This window comes from Monocercomonoides exilis (genome assembly GCF_001643675.1).
Source record: "Monocercomonoides exilis strain PA203 chromosome Unknown scaffold13-1861174, whole genome shotgun sequence".
Taxonomy (NCBI): domain Eukaryota; phylum Preaxostyla; order Oxymonadida; family Polymastigidae; genus Monocercomonoides; species Monocercomonoides exilis.
The window spans coordinates 1,161,664-1,178,349 of NW_027150558.1; the positions used below are offsets into that span (position 1 = coordinate 1,161,664).

The 16,686-nt window shown below is 34.4% G+C and overlaps 3 protein-coding genes across 3 annotated transcripts; all 3 read left to right on the plus strand.

Annotated features, from left to right (window-relative positions):
- Positions 1 to 1,564: 1,564 nt before the first annotated feature.
- Positions 1,565 to 2,707, plus strand: MONOS_3535 (uncharacterized protein; the record flags this gene model as incomplete). The annotated part of the gene is made up of 1 exon (XM_067873541.1): positions 1,565 to 2,707. The coding sequence occupies one exon, from the start codon at positions 1,565 to 1,567 to the stop codon at positions 2,705 to 2,707; it is 1,143 nt and encodes a 380-aa protein (XP_067730848.1).
- Positions 2,708 to 2,745: 38 nt separating this feature from the next.
- On the plus strand, positions 2,746 to 3,717 carry MONOS_3534 (uncharacterized protein; the record flags this gene model as incomplete). The annotated part of the gene is made up of 1 exon (XM_067873540.1): positions 2,746 to 3,717. The coding sequence occupies one exon, from the start codon at positions 2,746 to 2,748 to the stop codon at positions 3,715 to 3,717; it is 972 nt and encodes a 323-aa protein (XP_067730849.1).
- Positions 3,718 to 8,545: 4,828 nt separating this feature from the next.
- Positions 8,546 to 15,970, plus strand: MONOS_15284 (uncharacterized protein; the record flags this gene model as incomplete). The annotated part of the gene is made up of 5 exons (XM_067868149.1): positions 8,546 to 8,633; positions 8,685 to 8,867; positions 9,072 to 9,203; positions 9,420 to 9,762; positions 10,042 to 15,970. The coding sequence occupies 5 exons, from the start codon at positions 8,546 to 8,548 to the stop codon at positions 15,968 to 15,970; spliced, it is 6,675 nt and encodes a 2,224-aa protein (XP_067730850.1).
- Positions 15,971 to 16,686: the final 716 nt, after the last annotated feature.

The following is a 16,686-nucleotide window of genomic DNA, read 5'->3' on the forward strand; positions in this document are numbered from 1 at the left end:
AGTTTCTTCGTTTCCATTTCATTTTTCTCTTTATCTCTGATGCTGATGCAATTGATGAAGAATTCACAACAGATGAAGTGGGTGACGATAAAGAAGGAGAAGCTGAGTGACATGATGTCGATTCATTTGAAGCAGAAGAAGATGATGATGAAAGAATAGAATGGGGCGATTGAAACTTGAGAAGATGAGATCCAATAAATATCAACGGAAAAATTCGATGAAATTCTCTTCTTCAGGCGTCTGTCTTTTTCTGGCAAACAATATTCCTCGAATTCGTAACAATCTCAACATGACCGTTTCTCTCTTTTGAACAAATAATTGGAAAGATTGAGCAGTCCCTTTTCCATTCTGTCTCTTCCATTTTCGCTTCCCCTTTTTCACAAAAAATCATCTTTCCTCAAAAACTTATTCTTCGCCAAATGTAAATGCCAGGCATTCTCGAAATATCTCGCATTTCATATGTCCGTCTGTATTTTTCCTTCCTTGCTTTTCTTTTTCTTTTTCAAAGCCATATAATCCTTCGCTCTTTCAGCATTCTTAAAACAAAATAATAATCACTTCTAAAAAAATAATAGCAAACCTTCAGAAACTTGTGAAAGCTGTAATCCATGATTTAATTCCATTGACAAAGATTTTCTTTTGAAATATCGTTATTCCTTCTCTTTTCAAGTGTTTCCTCATCTGATTCGCAAATCATCCTTTCTATCAGTCGTTTCTCCATCAAGTACATCTATTTTATGCTCTTCTGAATAATGTGAAATTTATGTATTTTGCTCAATTCTACCCTCATCATTGAAAAACCTTTTTTTCTTCGAAAAATATCATCTCCAATTTCCTTCCAAATCCCATCACTCTGGGCACTTTCCATATGAATTCGCTGTCTGAACTTGATAACCACTCTGCATAACGAGAAATCCCGCTTTCAATAATTTTCGTGATTTCTGCTTCTGCTCTGCTTCCAAATATATCAAAGTGAAAATATATTGATTAATCAAAAACCAAATTCAAAATAAAACATTTTCTTCATCATTCCACTATCGTCTCCTATTTCATTAACACTCAGAAATATTTTTCAAAACATAAGTGCGCACGTGATGTATTCCTTGAATCCCGTCAGATAAAACACAAATAGCTGTACTGATTATGTAATGGAAATAAAACCACAAAAGCCGATAAAATGAAAAATATTCATTCAGAATAAAAAGTAATTCAATTTCAATATTGGTTGACCAGTCAAAATAATGCATTCAAATACATAATAAAACCCAAATAGTTTTCTGGACTGCTTTCAGGGTTCTATGGTGAATCATGATAAGTGTGAAAATGAACCTTTCCGCATTAAAAATGAAAACTTGCAAATGCATTTCAATTCGATTTGAAATACATCGTCTCATTTTCATTCATCAAATATAGATTCTTCAATTACATGATGGATTTCAAAAACAATTTTCTAAAGAATCACTTCAATTTTATTATTGAACGATCATTCTGATCGTTTATATAATATTTATTGTTTTCATTGAATTTCTATTGCCGTTTATATTTTCCATTCTTACAGGGTGAAATGAGCTGCAAAACTGAAGCAATAAGCGAAATAATTGAAAGCAACACTGACTCGCAAAACGAGAATAGTGATCTCTCTTTTAAGGACGAGGAAGGAAGAACAAAAGCAATGAGATGGATTTTTGAAAAAAAGACTGAACCACCAATAGAAATAAGACACGATATAACACTTGTCGATAGAGATGGAAAAACAATGGCCATGCATTGGATTCAATTTGTTCAAACAGACCTACCAGAATGGATGAGGCATGATATAAAACTAACAAATAATAACGGATGGACAATGGCTATGATATGGATTTATCATGTCAAGACAGAACCACCCAAGTGGATGAGACACAACAATGAAGTTGCAGACAAAGAAGGACAGACAATGGCCATGCATTGGATAGATAAAATAAAAACAGAACCACCAGAATGGATGAGACATGATATCACACTTGCCAATAGGAATGAATGGACAATGGGTATGATGTGGATTGTGAATGTTAAAATAGAACCTCCGGAATGGATGAGGCATGAAATTACGTTAAAAGATAATTATGGAAGAACAATGGCAATGCTGTGGATAAGTCATGTGAAGACAGAACCACTAGAATGGATGAGACATGATATTACACTAAATGATAACTCGGGATGGACATTGGCCATGATGTGGATTTATTACTTAAGAACTGAACCGCCTGAATGGATGAGGCATGATGTTACACTTTCTCAGAAGGATGGCTGGACTATGGCCATTCTGTGGGGCTTTTATTTAAAGGCAGAACCGCCTGAATGGATGAGGAATGACATAACACTTGCTGATGAGGATGGAAGGACAATGGCTATGAAGTGGATTGCATACTTAAAGACAGAACCTCCAAAGTGGATACGACACGAAATAACACTTGGCTATAAAAAAGGGAAAACAATGGCAATGATATGGATTGCTTATATCAAGACAGAACCGCCAATGTGGACGAGGCATGAAAAAATTCTTAAAGATAAAAATGGCTGGACGATGGCCGTGTATTGGATTATTTTCAAGAGAACAGTTCCTCCGGAATGGATGAAGCATGACAACACACTTGTCGATAATAATGGAAGGACAATGGCGATGTTCTGGATTTATTTTATCAAGACAGAACCGCACTTTACCTGAGGCACGACTCTGCATTTTCGAATAAGGATGGTTATACAATGGCAATGATATGGATATTAGTTGTTAGAAGAGAACCCCCAGAATGGATGAGGCATGATGCTTCATTAGCTGACAAGAAAGGATGGACAATGGCCATGAATTGGATTTATGAAGTCAAAACAGAGCCTCAGGAATGGATGAGGCATGACATAACACTAGGAAAAGGAGAAAGTGGAACAATGGCTATGATATGGATTGATAGAGTGAAAACTGAACCACCGGAGTGGATGAGACACGATGCTCAGCTGGGTAACAAGGATGGAAGTACAATGGCCATGCTGTGGATTGTGGATGTTGAAAAGGAGCCGCCAGAGTGGATGAGGCACGATATTAAACTTGCTGATAAAAAAGGAAACACAATGGCAATGATATGGATTGCTTATATCAAGACAGAACCACCAGAATGGATGAGACATGACATCACACTTCGAAATTATTATGGATCAACAATGGCCATGCTGTGGATTCAAGAAATCCAAACAGACCCACCAAAATGGATGAGACATGATATCACACTTACCGATAAAGACGAAGACACAATGGCGATGTGGTGGATTCAGTTTGTCAAGAAAAATCCACCAGAATGGATGAGGCATGAAATCACACTTGGCGATAAGGAAGGGAAAACAATGGCAATGCTTTGGATTGCTTATATCAAGACAGAACCGCCAATGTGGATGAGGCACGACATTACGCTTGGTGATAAGCATGGATGGACAATGGCCATGCATTGGATCGAAAAAGTGAAAACAGAACCACCAACTTGGATGAGACATGACATAACGCTTGCAAGCGGAAACGGATTGACCATGGCGATGTTCTGGATTGGAAACGTTGAAACAGAACCGCCTGAGTGGATGAGACACGACATTGAACTTAGAGATAAACATGGATTTGCAATGGCAATGTACTGGATTATATTCCATAAATGCCAACCACCGGAGTGGATGAAAATTGATTGGACAAAATAATTGTGAGTAGCAAATTTTCCCAAATATTGAGAATTTTCTATTTTTAAAATGTATTTGCTTTTCAGTGTGTGTTGAAATTAAAGACTTTAACACGAGTTTACTGAAATGCATAGTGTTGATTGATTTGGATAATTTTTTTTTCCTTTCTTTCTTTCTTGTTCTTTTCTTTTCTTTTCTTTTCTTTTTTCTTTTTCTTTTTTTTCTTTTTCTTTTTTCTTTTTTTTTTTTTTTTTTTTTTTTTTGGGAAAACTTTTATTATTTCGATTGAAATTTGAATATCTTTCAAAAAAAAACAGACATAAATGTTCCTCCGACGTTATTTATTTGTTTATTTTGATGTTTTCTGAAAGAATTGTGTGAAATCAATCTATTGTTGATCTTTTTATTCGCGGAATCATTGGATGAGTCTGTTTTCTTTTTTATTGATAATTCCACAGGTATGAAATTGAGAGGTTCTTTTGAAGGATAATGTTAATTCGTTCATTTCCATTTTAATTTCCATTTCGCATCATTCTCTGGAATTTCCTGATTTGGATTTTCTGACTTTTTAACTGTCTTTTATCAAAACTAATTTTCCTTGACAAATGTTTAATTTTATCTCTTTTTTCTTTCTCTTTTGTGAAAAAGTTTTTTTCCCTCTGAAATTGCTAAATGGTTTCCAACAGATTACAATAAGAAAATGGAAATAAATAAGATTTGAGGAAGAAAACGTTGTTGGATTTCGAGAACAATATGGATACTCAAATGTCCAAAAATGAGTTTTGCTTGAGAATATGGTTTCAAACATGTAATGAGTTGGTTGTTTCGATTTTCATCAAAAAACAACTCTAGCGAAAAAATTGTTACTGAGATAAAATATTCATAATTATAGTTAACTGCTATTTTGTTTTGATGTGTGTTGCGTAAATGACTTTTCTCTTTTAATTTTTATTTAATTCAATTTTATTTAATTTTTCATTTCTGTCAATTGACAGAAAAATATTGCAAAATTAAAAAATAGCAAAAACCAAAAGAATTTTAGATGATGTCAATAGAGACAACTCAAAAGAGATGCAGAGAAGAAGAAGAAGAAGTAGAAGAAGAAGAAGAAGAAGAAATATCTTTCTCCATTCCAGAACGAATATCGCTTGTTGTCTTGTTCACCTCGTTCTTGATCCATACATCTTCTTCCATCTTGTTCTCTTCTCCTTCTTTCATTCCACTCTCCATCTTCTTCTTCTTCTTCTTCTTCTTCTTCTTCTTCTTCTTCTTCTTCTTCTTCTTCTTCTTCTTCTTCTTCTTCTTCTTCTTCTTCTTCTCCCTCTTCTCCCTCTTCTTCTCCTTCTCCTCCTCCTCCTCCTCTTCTTCTTCTTCTTCTTCTTCTTCTCTTTTATCTTCCTCCAAAATCTTCTCTTCTCCAACCAAATTGTCTTTTCTTCATTTTTCTCCTCTTTCTTCTTCCTCTTCTTCATCCTCCTCCTCCTCTTTCTCTAATTCTTCTTCTTATTCTTCTTTTAAATCATCAAATCCCTCGTTCTTTCGAATGCATAATAATAAAATTAAAAATAAAAATAAAAATAAAAAATAATAACAAACGTTCAAAACCTGTTTTCAAAGCCATTTTTTATAATTTTCCTCTCATCATCAATGTTCGTTTTCTGCATTTAAATTCATCATTCCTTCCATTTTCTCTGTTTTGCAAGTAAATTTTCCAACTTTGTATTCCTTTCGTTGCACAATTTCCAAATGTGTCGATTTTTGCCACAAATAAATGAAACGAGTTTATATTCTCTTTCCAATTCCATCCAGATTACTAAAAATCAACCATTCAATGTCTGTTCTATCTTTTCATTCAATGCATTATCCAAAACAGCTCGAAGCCCAAACTCCATATTCGTTCCACATATGAAAATTCACTGTTTATTCATTTTTCAAGGTATAGGGTCAGTAATTTATCATAGGGTCAACTTTTTAATGGGACTTTTTCCCTTGTTGGCACTTTTTTTGTTTTTGACTGCCAACTTTCAACAAACGTTGATTGGCTTTCAGTACTTCAAAAAACCTTTTTTACAAGTTTAACACAATTTATTTACAGTTTGTTTTTTAATTTTTGCTTATTACACATTGAGAAATTACGTTTTTTTGTTAAATTTGAAAGGACTTTTACCAGCCAACTAGGCAACGTCCAAGAAATTGGATACTTGTTTTATATTGCATTTGCTTCGAACTATTAATCTTTAAATTCTTTTTTTTCATAAACACTTTTTTCTTGTTTTTTTCACATTTCATTTTTTTAACAACATTCTAACATAAAACCGATTATTTCTTTGTTCATATAATGAAATGATAAAAATAAAAATTTGATATGAAAAACAAATAGTCTAATAATAAAGTGTTGAAAAAATAAAACATTCTCATTTTCTATTTGTCTCTAACTAAACTTCGTAACAAAAGTTTGATCGAAGATCATTTTTTGTTTGCGCCATTTGTCCGTTTAAGTTAAATAGAAAAAATTAATGTTTTATTTTTTCAACACTTTATTATCAGACTATTTGTTTTTCATATCAAATTTTTATTTTTATCATTTCATTATATGAACAAAGAAATAATCGGTTTTATGTTAGAATGTTGTTAAAAAAATGAAATGTGAAAAAAACAAGAAAAAAGTGTTTATGAAAAAAAAGAATTTAAAGATTAATAGTTCGAAGCAAATGCAATATAAAACAAGTATCCAATTTCTTGGACGTTGCCTAGTTGGCTGGTAAAAGTCCTTTCAAATTTAACAAAAAAACGTAATTTCTCAATGTGTAATAAGCAAAAATTAAAAAACAAACTGTAAATAAATTGTGTTAAACTTGTAAAAAAGGTTTTTTGAAGTACTGAAAGCCAATCAACGTTTGTTGAAAGTTGGCAGTCAAAAACAAAAAAAGTGCCAACAAGGGAAAAAGTCCCATTAAAAAGTTGACCCTATCCCCTTTTTTTTATCGGGACCTAAATTTTCTGGCTCACTGGAGCACTTTCAGAAAAAAATAAATAATAGGAAACCTTTTTTAAACTTTTATATACTATTCCAGAAAATATTTTTAATTATTTTTATTTCTGTAAATAGATCTGGAATTTTTTGTTTTATTTTTCTGATCAAAGACTTGCTCATATTTTCACGAGCTTTTTGTTTTGAGTGTTTTGAGTTATATCATTGTTTATAAACTTGACTTTTTAATGTTTTTGGTTATTTTTTGATATTAAACACTTCGTTTTTTTATTATTTTTTCCATTTCACTATATTTCGATAAATAGAAGATTTTATTGGAACAAAGGAGATTTTTTGTCTTGTTAAAAGTCAAAATATGAAAATTATCTAAAAACAAAGGTATTCAAAAGGATGAAAATCTTTAATTTTTTATGATCGAGATTATTATTTCAAAAAACTTGTTTTTGTGTATTTTTGAGTTTTAAACTTCAAATTACATTCTTTAATTTCAAAAATTTTGCGTTTCGCGTAACAATTTGTTTTAAAACTATTATTCAACAAATAAAAACATGGCAACAAAAATTTCAAATGCATTCTTTATTTTATCGAAATAATGTGAAATGGAAAAAATAATAAAAAAACGAAGTGTTTAATATCAAAAAATAACCAAAAACATTAAAAAGTCAAGTTTATAAACAATGATATAACTCAAAACACTCAAAACAAAAAGCTCGTGAAAATATGAGCAAGTCTTTGATCAGAAAAATAAAACAAAAAATTCCAGATCTATTTACAGAAATAAAAATAATTAAAAATATTTTCTGGAATAGTATATAAAAGTTTAAAAAAGGTTTCCTATTATTTATTTTTTTCTGAAAGTGCTCCAGTGAGCCAGAAAATTTAGGTCCCGATAAAAAAAAGGGGATATGATAAATTTCTGACCCTATGTTCTTTGACCAAGCAATAATAGTAATAAATTCAAAAGCATGAACATTCGCTTTTTCGGCCCCAAAGAATTTCAAAAAGGTCCCTCAAAATAAATAATATTCAATGGTTGTTTATCCAGCACTGAATCAAATAGGGGCTAAATGGATAAATGATTATAAATAATTATTCCACAAAACAGAAAAGAAAAATATATTTTTTAGCATTTTTGTTGTCTCTTCTTCTTTAAATACTTTTTTCTGTAGCCTACTGAAAGCAAAATCCATTTTCTTTATATTTGTTCGCAAAGCTCCATTGATAAAGTCTCATGGAAATTGCTTTCTGTCTCACTTCAAAATCCTTGAATATTGTTTCTCAACATAAGATATAATTATTTGACTCCTCATAAACTTCAATCATTTGTTCACAAGTTTTTCTCTTCAATTCATTCATTAAAAATTCGTATGGGTTAAAAAAGAATGTTTTCTTTGATGTTTAACACAAAAGATAATTAATTCATTGTAATTAGAAAAATCCATAAATGTTCTAATTTTACACACTTTTGAAGACCATGCATTTGAACGTTGTTTCAGACTTATCAAATAGATAGCAAAAATTTAATGCACAAAAATAATATGACAACAATAAAATCAATAATTGTGTTCTTGAAAATGAATGAACAAAGTGCTGTATTTTGTCAATTTTTTCCATCATTTTCTGTAATACAGTTTATTTTCTACGAATTAAATTATTGATAATAATAACAAAACAAATGACTAAAAAATAACTGAATTTTATCTTTAATTTTTGTCGAAAACATATTAAATATAACTTATTTTTTCATAAAAATTTATTCAGTTTTCATTCATGTTTGTTTTTTCAAATGTATTTTATCATGATCATTTATATAATATGATGTTTGATAATCAAAATTGATTTTAATTCCGCTTGAGAATGCTTTTGTTCATTTTTGCATGCTTGATTCTTGGAAAGACATTTGAAGCACAATATGTCTCTGGAAGTGCCACATTTCAAAGCAAAGGTATTCTTTCGAATTGTAATTTTTTCAATAATTCTCTTTATTTGTGTTCAGGTTATTCAAATGATGCACAATATCTGTCAGAGACTGATGCCAATTACTTATCTGAGCGGAATGCATTGTTGGAAGTGAAAAGATTACAGTCAGGACTTTCTACAGTGAAAAACACATTTTTGGGATTGCACAATTCTACAGTTGGACTGAAAAATGTGGCAATTGAACATTCTTCTTCAGCATGTGTGCTAATAACAGACAAGTCGAATTTGATGTTGGATTCCTGCATTTCCCACCGAAAATCGGAATCACCGTTTCTTTTGCAAAGCGGGGCAATCTGTTTCACAAATATGAGTTTGATCCCCCAAAAGAATTTAAACCCTTCCAGCCTCATATTTTCATCTGATGATTCAAATATTGCTGTTTTGAGAAATTCCATCGTTGCAGATCTGACCGTTTCATCATCAGACTATTTCCTGCTGTCTGGAAAGAGCAAAATGGAACAGATTCATGATTGTGTCTTCAAGAACATGTCAGTGAAATTAGACAATAACAGTGATTATCAAATGGCGCATTCATGTTTGTTGAGTTTAATGGAGAACTGCCTCATTTATTCTTCTGTTAATGTATTTGAAGGAGGGATTTCAAGTGGATCATATTCTTCAGCGGAATTTAACTGCAAAAACACAACAATACGCAACGGAAAAAGAGAAGCAAATACTTTGAAGAAAAAAGTGCATATTGATTCAACAGCAAATAAATCCTTTTCTTTATGTGAATGGATTGATTGCATAGCCGAACAAGGAGGTGCACTTTATGTTCATGACAATGAAAAAGCCATCCTTCGAGTTGAAAATTCGTCATTTACAAGATGTAATGCTTCATCCACAAGAGGAGGAGGAATTTATGCTTTGAAAATCGCTGAATGCATTGTGCTTCATTCATCATTTTCTCAATGCACATGTGCTTCATTAAAAGGAGATGGTGGAGGAGGAGGAATTAGGGTGGAGAATGTGTATGTGCAATCAATGGTCGACGATTGCACCTTTCGAAATTGCTCATCCGGCAACGATGGAGGGGCAATGGATATTCGTCCCACAAATACAAAAAGGCAGAAAGAATGCATCATCAATTCATTGTTTGATAATTGTCGAAGCAATCACTCAACTAACGGGATCGGAGGCGCGATAGAACATTTTTTCGCAACAGATAAAGTTGTTTTTTCAAATTGCAAATTCTGTAACTGTTATTCAATGAATGGAGCTGGTGCTGTATATCAACAAATTAATTCAAATAATAATGGAACATTGTTTTATTTCTGCTTTTTTCACAATAATTCATGTATGAAAGGAGGTCATGATATTGTCCTTCAAGATTCAACATCAAACAACATTGATTCGACCTGCTATTCAACAAGGAATACAACAAATAGAGTTAGCACAGATACATATGCAGTGATTGATAAAAGTGAATGGCTTCGAAACGATTTTGGAATAATGAGATTTGTTTCTTCGACTGAAACACAACCTTATGCAACTGACACATATGCGTGTGGACTGAATGAAATTCATCCTTGTGGAACTCTCAGGCATTGCTTGACTCAGCTTATTCCTGATATTGCCACAGATATTGAGATACTCACAGGAACGATAACAGAAACCAAGAAAGTGGATTGTGGAATTAACACTTTCACAATATATGGCCAAAGTGATTTGAGTTCAACAGTTCAAATAGAATTTGAAGCATCTGGGTTGTCTCTTTTTTCTGTATCAGCGGGAACATTGACTGCCAGGGACTTTGTTCTTGTGCATGACTCGGTTCATCTGAATAACCGTGGGTCAAGGCTGTTTGAGATTACAGGAGCAGGAGAGATGCATATAAGTGGACTGAACATATCTTTTGGGAGCGGACAATCTTCAGAAACAGCGTTCACCACTGAGCTGATAAATGTTCAGAGTGGGATGTTGAAGATGGAAAATGTGAACTGTGCAAAGACTATCTCCACTGTTTCGTTGTTTTCGCTTTCTTCAACAAATGAGATCTCATTGACACTTTCAGAGTGCACTTTTATTGGGATTGAAAGAACAACCAGCGGAGCAGCTGTGATTTCGTTTTCCAACGATAAGGCAAATATTGATCTGAATTCGAGCACTTTTGAAGGATGTGGATGCAGAACATCAACTGATGGAGGATCGATAATGCTGTGTGTTGGGAATGGAAATGAAGTTAAAGTGAAAGGTGGATCTTTTGATGGGTGCTATTGCTCTGCAACATATGGATTTGGGGGAGGAATCCTTCTTCGATTATTGAATGAAAATCCCGATTTCCTGATTTCCTCTTCATTCGGAACAAACACAGCCAAGTGGGGAAGCGATATCTTCGTCTTATCACAAAATCTGGAAGTGATCGTAAATCCTCAAAAGATCTCTTGTGTTTCAGCCTCTTTGGACTCTGTTGACAAAGTGAGAGGATATGACAATGGAAATACGAGTGTAGCAATCCCACTGTGCATCTATCTCCTTCCCACCCCAGAAGAAATATATGTGAGCAATTCTGAGGCATCTGACCATTCTCATTGTGGAATAGTCCAATTTCCCTGTTTGACAATGAAGCACTCCCTCACAAGGCAAACAGGAACAAAGAAAGTTGTTGTGAATGGAATGGTTGCGATGAGTGATGAATTGGACTTTATTGATCAAAAGCATGAAATCAAAGGAAATGATGATCAGAGTGGTTGGACAGTCTCTGATTCAAGTTCAACATCCAATTCATCTATGATTTCAGCAAATGTTGAAACAGTCTTATCAACACTTATCTTTTCTCTTCCTTCTTCTTTTTCATCACACTCCATTTTCATTTCTTCTTCTTCACAACTGTCTTTATCTCATTGTTCTTTGATTCTTCAAAATTCTTTATCAGAATTGACATTTCTGTTTTTATCCGTTGAGTCTGAAACCTTGTATATTGATTCGTTTTCTGCTTCATCGATTGATTTGAGTGGAAGTCCATTGATCTCGTTGTCTGGAAGTGGAACAAGTACAGAGTCAATGAGTACCAAATGGTTGAACATGACGAACAGCATTTTTTCAGAAATTGAAAGAGCAGCTGGAAGTGGAGGCTGTGTAAGCATTGATAATAGCAACGATGAAAATAGGAACACACAAATAAATATTGAAAAATGCGATTTTGATGGATGCTCTGTGCTGAATGATGAAAGCAGAGGAGGGGCAATCAATGCTCAGCTGAAAGGGAATACTCAATTGAACATTATTTCATGCACATTCACAGAATGCACAGCACCAACTGGAGAAGAAGAAAAGACGGGCTTTGGTGGAGGGATGGCACTGAAGTTGATTGATGACTATTCTTCATTTATGATCTCATCACCCATTTTTGAGGCAGACAAGCCAAATGTTGCGAGATATGGAAATGATCTTTTCGTTGAAGCATTGAACTTGACAAAGAGTATCACAAACACCTCACTTCCATTTGTATCAGAGAATCTGTCTGATATTTCATTAAATTCCATGAGAGGCTTTGATGGGATTGACACAACGAATGCCATCCCGCTGGTGTATTTCTGGCGAACATTTGGCTCAGAGATATTTATTGAAAGAGATGGAAAAGACGTGTGCATTTGTGGACTTTCAGATTATCCTTGTCTTTCAATTGATTATTCTTTAAATCGATTGCCTGAAGGAAATGAAAGGAAAATAACCATCATTGGAAAAGGAATTCTTCAGAAATGTGTTGATCTCAGTGGAATCTCAATAAGCTCAAATAATATAGATATGTGCTCTTTGGAATGTTATTCATCACTTGGAGGAACAGATGAAGCTGTAATGAAGATTTCTGGGACCACAAATTTCGAACTAATTGACTTTGCGATCCCAACATCATTCGAAAATCGTATGAACGTTTTGATGCATGTTGGCTCAAGCGAGGGATTGTTGACTGTGAAGGACTGTTCATTCACTAAAATGGAAGAAAGTGTGAAAGACATTATTAATTATGGGCTGATCAAAGCAGATGGAGGAACTGTTCAATTGGAGTTTGCGACAATGCAATCATTCAGTTTTGCAAAAGATGTTATTTGTGTTTTGCCAACAACGATTCTATATGTGAAAAATCTGACAATGAAGAATGTTTATCTGAATGGAGCAAGCGGATTGAGGATATCAAAGAGTTCAGGGAGAGAGAAAAATGAAGAAGAACAAGATGTTCTTATTGAGTGGAGTTCATTCGAAGAAGTCACCCAGAACACGACAGATGATATTCCCATCATTCGAAATACCAATGATGAGCCTTTGAAAATGGTGATTCGAAACACAACGATGAAAAGATGTGGAGGGTTGAAGTGTGGCAAGGGAGGAGGGATGTTTTGTGGGTTGAATGAGGGAGGAAGCTTCGACTGCTCATTTTGCACGATTTCTGAGAGCTTCTGCTCTACCACAGGAAGAGGCGTGTGGATGTTTCTGGAGTGTTCCTCAGTGGCTGAGAAGCCTCTGAACTTTGTGTTGTCAAATATCACATTCAGAGACAACTCTGCGTTCAGAGGGGGAGATGTGTATATGAGATGCCACTCAATCGAAACACAAATAGTTGAAGAACAGTTCTTGCTGGATTTCAGAGCACCTTTTGTGAAGGAGCTTGCAATGTGGGGCTGCACAACAGATTCGTTTATTGGGGAAGAAGATCTATTGCTGAGGGTTATGAGATACCAGAGCGAGACAATATTCGTGTCTTCTGTTGCAGACAATCACACAGATAGCAAGCAATGTGGAGAGTTCAATGCCCCATGTCAGTCAATGGATGTTGGGGTGCAACACATCATTCCTTCATCTTATTCTCAACTGCTAATCGCAAAGGGGACGATCGTCAATGGAGAATGCAGTGCACATAATGTCAGCATACACTCGCTGGAATCTCCCTCAGCTGCTTCAGTTCATCTGAACTCAACAATAACAGGCGAGGGAAGTCTTATCACAACTTCAGAGAAAGTTCGGATCGAAAGTGTTAAGTTTTTCTTTGGCAAGTCGTTTTCATATTCTGGAAGTTCTATTATCCATGAAGCAAGTGGTCAGCTTTCTCTTTCAATTGTTGATTTTTCTTCTGTTGTGGAGTCAAACAGCATTCCATCTGTTGCTCTCAACTCGTCATTATTGAGCATTGCAAATGGAATTCTTCATGTTGACAACTGCTCACTATCACTCCTTTCATTCAAGGAGCCTTCGCTTCTGTGCAATGGAGATGAGATCAATATCACAAATTTCAAACTAGAACAAATTGAATCAATAACAGATATATTTGTGATTGGGCAGTGCAAAGAAGTTGCATTTAATTGGGTTGTGGCTGATGAAGTGGAGCTGTCTGAAGGCTGCATCATTGCGATTCATGGTTCAAATTCAGGAACAACTTCGATTGGAATCTCCTCATTCAACAACTGCTCAAGGAATTCAGGAGGTCCTTCTGTTCTCTCTGTTTCTTCAACTTCTGCTCAAAAAACACTTTCAAACTGCACTTGCACGAATTGTGTTTCATTGTCTGAAAAAGGAAGTGTTGTGGAGGTGAGCAATGCAACGAATGTTTTGATGGATTTATGTCGATTTATTGGAGTTCTTGAGAAAGAAAAGGAAAGTGACAGAATTAATTCTTTTGAAGAAATATGCAAATGGAATGGATCACTTGTTCACTTAGCGAATTCTTCATTGGTGCTGAAGGATGTGACAATATCGAATTCTTCATCAGGTGGAATAACAATTAGCGGAGGAAATTTTATAATTGAAGCCGGGAATTTCTCAAGCAATAATCCTTTTGTTCAGAAATATCCCTCTCTTCGTAGAAATATCATTTGCTCAGATTCTGCTTCACTGACCATTTCCAGTTTGAAAGGAGGAGATGGAGTGAAAGATAACTCATCGCTTTGGATTCTGAATGATGAATGCACCCTGGGTGGAATATCAGGAGAAAGGCAATCTCCTTTCTTCATTCCAAAGCTCGAAGAGGCATCTCTCATTGAAAACGGAAACAATGTTTCAATAAAACTCAAGGGAGCACTTCTTCTTCCTTGTGATTTGTCATTCATGCTGATGTATAAAACAGGAGATGTGGAGTTGGTTGAGGCACATCAGTTTGAAGAAGATGGTTTTGTTTCAGAAACGGAAGTGCTTGGGACAATCTCATCAGAAAATATTTCAAAGATTGGAGAAGAAACAGAGGTTTCTGTGATGATTCTGTTTGGAAAACAATTGGAATCCACTTCTCCACAGATACTGAAGAACAGAAGTGATTCCAAGGTGAATGGAGATGAAAGGATTTCTGAGGGAGGAAAAGAAGAGAAATCAACATGGAATTTGATTGTGATTGTTGTGATGGGTGTGCTGTTTGTGATATTCATGTTTATATTTGCTGCAGTTGTTGTGCTTTTGCGAAAGAAACTGAAGGAAATGGAAAAGAAAGTTGAGAAAGAGAGATTGGAAAATGAGGAGATAATGGGGAAGCTTGAGAGGAGAAGAAGGGAAAACAATGGAGGGAGCTTTGAGATGAGTGACATGCCATCAACATTGCTGGAAGGGATGACGAGTCAAATACCTCTGTTGATCGACAACGACGAAGAAGATGGGATGGAAGCAGGAGGAATGAGAGATGAGGAGCCGAATGAAAATGATGTTTCATATTCAGAATCTCCATTACCATTTTCTGAGAATGCTTCTGCTTCTGGAATACCACAATCACATTCATTCAACGTGATATCAGCGAAGAATCCATTTCGAGAGAAGGAGAAAAAGAACATCAAAACATTGTATTCGGCGATTCATTCCGTTCAAGGTAATTTCACCATGGGAACAAGAGCGATGGATGTTGTTGATGGGAAGAAGGTGGTTTTGGCAGTTGCAGAGCTGTTTGAGCATTTGATTTCAGTTGGAGACGAAAGGGTGGAAATGATGGCAAGACAGCTGTGCCCATATGCAATCTTTGTTGAGGAAGGAAATGAAAATGAAATCTACCTATTGTCAGAGGAATTAGAGGAAGAGAAACAGAAAGAGGAAATGAAGCGATGGAAGGCACCTGAAGCGGGAGATGAAGAAGAGGGAATTGAAAAGGCAGTTGTTTTCACACTTGGACTGATTCTGCATGAGATGACAACCGGGGAAGTGCCTTTGAGTGAATGCAATGCAGAAGAAGCGCAGGAGATGATGAGGGATGGGGTGCGACCGCTGACAGAAGGAATCGAAGGAACAGAAATGGTTGAGGTGATGGAGAAGATGTGGACAGATGAGCCAAATGACAGACCCAGTTTGGTGGAAGTGATAAGTTCATTTGACGGAACTATTGAGGTACTTTGATCCTGATTAGATTTAATTCTTTATTTCTTGTCTGAGTGATTGAAGAATTGAGCAGAACGTTGGAAATGATGGTTTATAAAAATATTGCAGACCTTGTGATTTGTTTTAAATACAACCTTATTGAACTTCCTAGCCGTGCAGAAAATTTTATGGAATGATAATTCAAATTTATGTAACTGTACAATCAATTTCACAATTTTTTAATGTGTATATCCTTTCGTTTTGAGGTTCCATATCTCTAAAATAAGCTCACTAAATTTGTTTTATTAAAGTGAATGTGGTTATTTTTTTATCAGTATTTTTTTTGTGTTTTTTGATTGAAATTTTTTATCTGTATTCATTTTTTGTTTTATGTATCTTTAATATAAATGAATTTTCAGTGAATTCACTTGAATTCTGGATGGAAATTCTCGCGTGGTGCTTCCATAAATTGTTGCATTTTTCTTTGATTTAATTCTCTTCTACAGAATAATTTCTCCTTTTGTTTTATCAAACGTTTTTCTGATTCATCAAAAATAATGTTTTTTTTTTTTTTTTTTTTTTTTTTTTTTTTTTTTTTTTTTTTTGTAGTTTTAACAAAGCAATGATAAAAACTCTTCGCAAGACAATAAAAGTGGAAAAGATTGAAAACGAAAAAAGTAGAAAGAATGTGTGGATATATTTTTTTCATTTTTGATAAAAACTTTTTCTTAATCCAAACTTCTTCTCCATTATTA